Source organism: Oncorhynchus keta, chromosome 24, assembly GCF_023373465.1.
Source record: "Oncorhynchus keta strain PuntledgeMale-10-30-2019 chromosome 24, Oket_V2, whole genome shotgun sequence".
Taxonomy (NCBI): Eukaryota; Metazoa; Chordata; class Actinopteri; order Salmoniformes; family Salmonidae; genus Oncorhynchus; species Oncorhynchus keta.
The window spans coordinates 6,556,386-6,565,131 of record NC_068444.1 but is presented as its reverse complement, the minus strand read 5'-3'; the positions used below and the strand labels follow the sequence as shown (position 1 = coordinate 6,565,131).

General features: G+C 44.8%; 1 protein-coding gene across 1 annotated transcript; it reads right to left on the bottom strand.

Annotated features, from left to right (window-relative positions):
• Positions 1-2,912, bottom strand: LOC118377117 (probable vesicular acetylcholine transporter-B). Its single transcript, XM_035763963.2, has one exon. It carries the CDS (start codon positions 2,369-2,371, stop codon positions 779-781), a length of 1,593 nt encoding a protein of 530 aa, XP_035619856.1. The 5' UTR covers positions 2,372-2,912; the 3' UTR covers positions 1-778.
• Positions 2,913-8,746: the final 5,834 nt, after the last annotated feature.

Here is an 8,746-nt window from a genome sequence, read left to right as displayed (position 1 = left end):
ATTAACATATGTTAATATGTCTACTCAGGATATAGGAAGTTGTTATTCAGCTATTACGGATACTTATGCTTTGACAATACACGCATACATCACGCGTACGCTCAAATATGCATAGGCACACATACAATTTAATAATTTACTATGTAAATATTCACATATGTACAAAACGCATTCCAACATAATACACTACATTTTCAGGAAAACATAACTTCAATGAAAAATACAGATGTCACAATTACGTTTCAAAATTAGATATGGAAAAGAAAACCCCCCCAATTACAAAAATGTAAATGAAAATGATTGTCAATATGTCAACGAAATTATAAATGCAATCATTGGTTGACAAACCTAAAAAACGAGTTATTTTTTGTGATGCGTTGATAGTTTGGTCGTGTATTTATCATATCAATATAACATTTGACATACATTTATCTATTTACCTTTTTACAATACTCTGCAGTAGTTATGCGCACACAGTGACTCGTATTAGACATTTTAGATTAGACGGCCGGAAGAAACATATTACATACATAGAAGACGTGTTACAGTCAAAATAAAATCCCCTTTGGAAACGGGTCACACCATCATGATTAGGTGATTTGGTATGTGTATATTGTACACCAGTAGCCCTACATTACAGAGTGAAGCGACTGTCTACCCCACTCTTTTGGCGGGTACTTAAATCCGAACGAAATGTGTACAAATTCTCGAACTCTCGGTAATGGATTCGAGGACGTTCTAAGTATTGCTACAGTATTCTAGATGTAGTCTGAATATTCTAACTGTACTCTGGACCAGAGAATTCATCTACAGAGGCGAGTGTTTGTGCTCTAAACGGGTCGAACCCTCCATTCTCATCCACCATCACGGGCAAGCAGTCCCCAGCTGAACTATAGCCCTTCTTCTTGCCTCTCCGCTCCTCCATTTTCATGGTATCACACAGACCCTCGGGTTCATCATCGTCCACCAACAGGTTATCTCTCTCAGAGTAGGACGGTTTCATTTGGCACACGTTGCGGAGAAACAGAAGGGCCGGAGCGTACAGGACGTTGACGAGGCCCATGCCCAGGTTGAGTTGAACAAACCCATAGTTGTGCACTATATTTCCCGCCACTATAGGACCCATGGCATAGGCGACAGAATAGGAGATATCAGCTAAAGCGTAGACGCTGCCGTACACGGACACGTGACGCACGTCGACCAGAAAGGCAAGAGTTGGCAACAGGGCGGTGTCCACGAGAGCGATGCCGAAACATATGCCGCACAACGGGGCGATTAACTGGCCGAATGTTTTGCACGCTGGAATGGTGCACGAGCTGGCCCCAATAATGACCATACCTAAGGCTCCATAGAACCACTGCAGGTTGGGGTACTTAGCAGCCAGTTTCACGGTCATGTAGACACCCAGAACATGTGGGAAGAAAGCAGGCAGCCAACATAATCCCATTTCCCACTTAGTTGAATGCATGGTGCTCTCCATCCAGTTGGCTATAGTGGGCTCCAGAAAGGCCAGCGGGATATTACACACTGTCAGGGCACCTGCCACGACAGCTATGTAGGGGTCAACCATTAGTTTGTAGATGGGGGTGCCCACCGGCATATTGTCTCTGGTCCTGTTCGAGAACGGCTTGATCACTGTCAAGAGCAGAATCCCGTCTATAAGGCAAACCACGGCGAGAACGATAAACGGTACTCTTTTACCTGCAAACTCGTACAGGATACCCCCAAAGGGTGGCGCTACCAGGCTCCCAAAAGAGATGAACGCCAGGGCGATACCGAGGGCTTTAGTTCTCTCCGATTCTTCGGTGTATTTGTCTGCTATCATGGCAATTCCTGAGGTGTCCGCGAAAGCTGAGCCCAGACCTTGTAAACTACGGGCGAAAAACAGCGTCGCGTAGTTCTCAGCAAAAGCAAATATACACGTAGAGAAGAACATGACGGTTAGTCCGATTAGGAGGGGGATATCGTATCCAACACGATCTATGAAAGTTCCTGACAACGGGTTGACTAAAAGCTGCAGGATAGCTTTCGATGCAAACAGTACTCCTATTTGAACATCTAAATTGTCCCTGTTGGTTTTAGCTTGGGCTGAGCTCATTGTGGTGTTGATTGAATAATTCTGATGTATACCTAGGTGGACGTGCTCTGCTTGCTCAAGCTCTAAATCAGCAAGGTAGTCGGGAATAATCGGGACTATAACCATATAGAGCATATTGTCTAGAAGGAGAGCCACGCAGACAATGACTAAAATAATCCGTCTTTGGTGGTCGGGGGCTTTCATTTTGTTGCCAAACTGTTTGGTTTTTTCTCCCATCTCGGACAGTTTTACAGCGGCTGATTTGGCCAGCCCGGAGGACCCCCCTGTATCCATGATGATCTGCTATTGTTGTTGTCAATACAAAACGGCAGTGTTGTTTTCTTCTCCTCTCTCGTCTCTGCTCTCTTATACAGAAATCTCAGCACTACAGATAATGCTATCCTTGAACATTTACGTCGCTGTTTCTTGGTTCACTTACGCGGTGCGAAAGACAAAAAGGGTAGCAGGCTTGGAACTTTCCTCCGTGTGATTTTCTGACAGCGCGCGATGCTGCGGGCTTCATCGGTGGTTGGTCTTGTTTCACCCCCGTTGCGCTCACATTAGGCGCTGTTTCATGGTCCGGAGTAGTGAAGTGGTGAAATATTTTTGTGCTCTTCTCTACACGGTGTAAAGACTTCAACCTCTAATACTCCATGTCAAGTTTCTATGGAAACGTTTTTAGAAGTTGTTTATGGAACTTGGGACCCTATATGTCCGATTCCAATGCTCATATCTCCTACTGTATCACCTGTAGCACGTTTGTGTTCCGTTCTGAGATCAGGAATGGCTTCGTTGCCATTGGTACTTACGCATTGACTCGCAGGTCTGTCGATATTTTTTTTTTGTTTATTTTCCCCCCCCCTCTCTCTCAATTTCACCAAGGGCTGTGACGCATCACCAACTTGGCCCCAAGTGGATCCTTTGCCAGTTGCGTCCTTTATGCTAATTCAGGAAATTGCATTAGTGAGCGTCATCACGACTCCTCCATACACGAGCGCAGGAAAACCCTCCCAGCAGGACACACTGCTTAACCCTTGAGTTTCCTGAAGTACTTAAACGTATATTCTGTAACATTCCATATGTTTAGGCCTACATTGTAAAGCCTCATATCAATGTTTGAACGTGGCACTGTTTCTTTACAATTCTTTAATCACCATAGATTAATATACTGCCAATATAGAGGATATCTGGAAAATAACTAATGTATGTCTAATTAGGCCTATGGGTATCGTTATTTCAAATCGAGAAGACTAACCTTAGTTTGTGGATTTGGCTTTGTTGAAAAAGTATTCATTGATCTAGTCACAGCAATCTTTCCAATATAACCTAAAACATCCTAAAAATAAATATTGATACCTGCAGCCATTTTTTTAAATGTAAAATATTTACTACCTGACGCATATACTTTATGTCCCATACAGGCAATCATAGCCTATTGTCTGCTTATATTATCATAATATAATAATATATAATATTGCCATATAGTAAACATGAATGTAACAACATAATACTGAACCTGAAAATAGCTGTGCAGCAACGCTCCCCATCCAACCTGACAGAGTTTGAGAGGATCTGCAGAGAAGAACGGGACAAACTCACCAAATAAAGGATTGAATATACACATATACAAGAAATGGTTTTTTTTTTTTTCTTCTAAATGTGGTCACTAAAAAAAATACTACATGTTCTATTATGTCTCATGTACAGGATGTAGCCTTGATGAGATTGACTCTTTAGCACTTTAGTAAGGCCGTAATGTGTCATGGTGCAGCTATTGGGAATGGACGACATAGTTTCAGTCCCAGAACTTTCTTGTGTTTGGATAGACAGCTCCCGGCAATATTTCAAACAGGTGGGTTAGATGCTCCGTAGTTAACCCTTTTAAATCTTTTAGAGGTCTTTATAAATGCAATTGTTATTGACAATCGGTTTTTTTCAGTAACTTTCCAGAACTTTCCAGAAATCCTGGATGGAGAATTAGCAATTTTAACTGCTTTTTTGCCGTCCTGATTCCAGCTAATCTAACAACCTTAATAACCCTTTCTGGAAAACTTGGGATTTTATGATGTTGTTGAAAATCACCAAAATCATGGACATCCCTATTATACCAGTCTCAACTGTTCCTAGTGTGCCTGTGGCGTAGTCTTATCATCTGTGTCCACTAGATGGCGCTACACACGTGGTGATAGTACCCAGGCCTGATTGATAGGATGCAAAATCAGCACCACGGATATTACCATGCTATCAATAATCAGTTAACATGACTATTATTAATCCATTCAAAACCACTCACTGTTGTTAACATAAATATTTAACCCATGAATCATAAAAACAAACATATGTTTTAGTTAATTTGCAGGTTTTCTGAAAATCCTGGTTGGAAGTTTGCAGATTTCCGTCATTCACAAGAATCTTTCAACCAAGATTTCTAGAAAACCTGGGAGTTTCTGAAGGAGCAGTTCCAGAATTTTGCAACCCAACACACTGTAAAGAAAACATTTTAAACCAACTCAAATCAAATCAAATGTTATTTGTCACATACACATGGTTAGCAGATGTTAATGGACGAGTGTCAGTCCCAGAAATGCTTGTCCCGGCAAGATGCAGTAGATGAATAAAGTTTTATCGTCCCAAATGGCACCCTATTCACTACAGGTTTTTTCACTAACTTATGACCAGGAATCCATAGGGCTCAGGATGACAACACCATGCAGCACCTTTCTTGAGGTGTTGAAAATCCCAAATCATGCACCCTATTCACATACAAAGTTCACTACTTTTGACCAGAGCCCTATCTTATCACCCCTAGATGGACCCTGATCAAAGTAGAGCACTATGTAGGGAATAAAGGTGTCTACTACATAGGGATAGAGTGCTATTTGAGACTCAGACCCAGATGTTGCCAAGTGTGAACATGTGAAAACTGTCCTCCTTATTCATTTAGAAAGTGCACTGGCAATGTGCCCCTTCCCGATTCCAAGAATCTTTCCCAAGTTAATGAAAACCTGGGAATATGTTTTTCTAGAATTTTGCCACTAATGCACTGTATTTTGTGACAAGGCTGTTATTGTAGGCTATGCTTATCAGTCTTAATGGAGGGAGAGCATTCTGATGAGGACAACTGAGGATCAGTCAAATGGCACCCTATTCCCCAGTGTTAGACCAGGACACACTGAGTCAGTCAGGGTAATCCCACCTGTGAGAACATACTGATTCAGTCAGGGTATTCCCCCATGTGAGAACACACTGAGTCACCTCAGGTGAGTCCCAAATTCCCCACTGTGAGAACACACTGAGTCAGTCAGGGTAATCCCCAATGAGAACACCTGAGTCAGTCAGGGTATTCCCCTGTGAGAACACACTGAGTCAGTCAGGGTATTCCCCTGTGAGAACACACTGAGTCAGTCAGGGTATTCCCCTGTGAGAACACACTGAGTCAGTCAGGGTATTCCCCTGTGAGAACACACTGAGTCAGTCAGGGTATTCCCCTGTAAGAACACACTGAGTCAGTCAGGGTATTCCCCTGTAAGAACACACTGAGTCAGTCAGGGTATTCCCCTGTGAGAACACACTGAGTCAGTCAGGGTAATCCCCTGTGAGAACACACTGAGTCAGTCAGGGTAATCCCCTGTGAGAACACACTGAGTCAGTCAGGGTATTCCCCTGTGTTAGACGTGGACACACTGAGTCAGTCAGGGTATTCCCCTGTGAGAACACACTGAGTCAGTCAGGGTAATCCCCTGTGAGAACACACTGAGTCAGTCAGGGTCATCCCCTGTGAGAACACTCTGAGTCAGTCAGGGTAATCCCCAGTGTTAGACGAGGACACACTGAGTCAGTCAGGGTATTCCCCTGTGAGAACACACTGAGTCAGTCAGGGTATTCCCCTGTGTTAGACGTGGACACACTGAGTCAGTCAGGGTATTCCCCTGTGAGAACACACTGAGTCAGTCAGGGTATTCCCCTGTGTTAGACGTGGACACACTGAGTCAGTCAGGGTCATCCCCAGTGTTACACGAGGACACACTGAGTCAGTCAGGGTAATCCCCTGTGAGAACACACTGAGTCAGTCAGGGTATTCCCCTGTGAGAACACACTGAGTCAGTCAGGGTCATCCCCAGTGTTACACGAGGACACACTGAGTCAGTCAGGGTAATCCCCTGTGAGAACACACTGAGTCAGTCAGGGTCATCCCCAGTGTTACATGTGTTCTCAGGGCTGAGATGTGGTGACTGAGTGACAGTGGCCTGGCTGGTGTAGGATTAAGATTAGGATCCCTTTATTCCTCAATTGTACACAAGGTCCAACTGAACTTTCACTTCCGCTTCATCCCAATCCCTCCGAAAGACACACATACATATCAAATCCAATTTTATTTGTCACAATGCGCCGAATACAACAGGTGTGGAATTTATCGGGAAAGGCTTACTTACAAGCCCTTAACTAACAATGCATTTTTAAGAAAATAGAGTTAAAAAAATAAAATAATATAAAAATATTGATAAAATAACAACAACAACGAGGCTATATACAGGGGGTACCGGTACAGAGTCAATGTGGAGGCTATATACAGGGGGTACCAGTACAGAGTCAATGTGGAGGCTATATACAGGGGGTACCGGTACAGAGTCAATATGGAGGCTATATACAGGGGGTACCGGTACAGAGTCAATGTGGAGGCTATATACAGGGGGTACCAGTACAGAGTCAATGTGGAGGCTATATACAGGGGTACCGGTACAGAGTCAATGTGGAGGCTATATACAGGGGTACCGGTACAGAGTCAATGTGGAGGCTATACACAGGGGTACCAGTACAGAGTCAATGTGGAGGCTATATACAGGGGTACCAGTACAGAGTCAATGTGGAGGCTATATACAGGGGTACCGGTACAGAGTCAATGTGGAGGCTATATACAGGGGTACCAGTACAGAGTCAATGTGGAGGCTATATACAGGGGTACCGGTACAGAGTCAATGTGGAGACTATATACAGGAGGTACCGGTACAGAGTCAATGTGGAGGCTATATACAGGGGGTACCAGTACAGAGTCAATGTGGAGGCTATATACAGGGGTACCGGTACAGAGTCAATGTGGAGGCTATATACAGGGGTACCGGTACAGAGTCAATGTGGAGGCTATATACAGGGTGTACCGGTACAGAGTCAATGTGGAGGCTATATACAGGGGTACCGGTACAGAGTCAATGTGGAGGCTATATACAGGGGTACCAGTACAGAGTCAATGTGGAGGCTATATACAGGGGGTACCGGTACTGAGGCAATGTGGAGGCTATATACAGGATGTTACGGTACAGAGTCAATGTCGAGGCTATATACAGTGGTTACCGGTACAGAGTCAATGTGGAGGCTATATACAGGGGGTACCGGTACAGAGTCAATGTGGAGGCTATATACAGGGGGTACCGGTACAGAGTCAATGTGGAGGCTATATACAGTGGTTACCGGTACAGAGTCAATGTGGAGGCTATATACAGGGGGTACCGGTACAGAGTCAATGTGGAGGCTATATACAGGGTGTACCGGTACAGAGTCAATGTGGAGGCTATATACAGGGGGTACTGGTACAGAGTCAATGTGGAGGCTATATACAGGGGGTACCGGTACCGAGTCAATGTGGAGGCTATATACAGGGGGTACCGGTACCGAGTCAATGTGGAGGCTATATACAGGGGGTACCGGTACTGAGGCAATGTGGAGGCTATATACAGGATGTTACGGTACAGAGTCAATGTCGAGGCTATATACAGTGGTTACCGGTACAGAGTCAATGTGGAGGCTATATACAGGGGGTACCGGTACAGAGTCAATGTGGAGGCTATATACAGGGGTACCGGTACAGAGTCAATGTGGAGGCTATATACAGTGGTTACCGGTACAGAGTCAATGTGGAGGCTATATACAGGGGTACCGGTACAGAGTCAATGTGGAGGCTATATACAGGGGTACCGGTACAGAGTCAATGTGGAGGCTATATACAGGGGTACCGGTACAGAGTCAATGTGGAGGCTATATACAGGGTGTACCGGTACAGAGTCAATGTGGAGGCTATATACAGGGGTACTGGTACAGAGTCAATGTGGAGGTTATATACAGGGGTACCGGTACCGAGTCAATGTGGAGCTATATCCAGGGGTACCGGTACGAGTCAATGTGGAGGCTATATACAGGGGTACCGGTACCGAGTCAATGTGGAGGCTATATACAGGGGTACCAGTACCGAGTCAATGTGGAGGCTATATACAGGGGTACCGGTACCGAGTTAATGTGGAGGCTATATACAGGGGTACTGGTACAGAGTCAATGTGGAGGTTATATACAGGGGGTACCGGTACAGAGTCAATGTGGAGGCTATATACAGGGGTACCGGTACAGAGTCAATGTGGAGGCTATATACAGGGGTACTGGTACAGAGTCAATGTGGAGGTTATATACAGGGGGTACCGGTACCGAGTCAATGTGGAGGCTATATCCAGGGGTACCGGTACCGAGTCAATGTGGAGGCTATATACAGGGGTACCGGTACCGAGTCAATGTGGAGGCTATATACAGGGGGTACCGGTACCGACTCAATTTGGAGGCTATATACAGGGGGTACCGGTACCGAGTCAATGTGGAGGCTATATACAGGGGGTACCGGTACCGAGT

Bases quoted from the DNA above. Each gene is read 5' to 3' on its own strand.
- LOC118377117 (XM_035763963.2), bottom strand. From the start codon at position 2,371: ATGGATACAGGGGGGTCCTCCGGGCTGGCCAAATCAGCCGCTGTAAAA.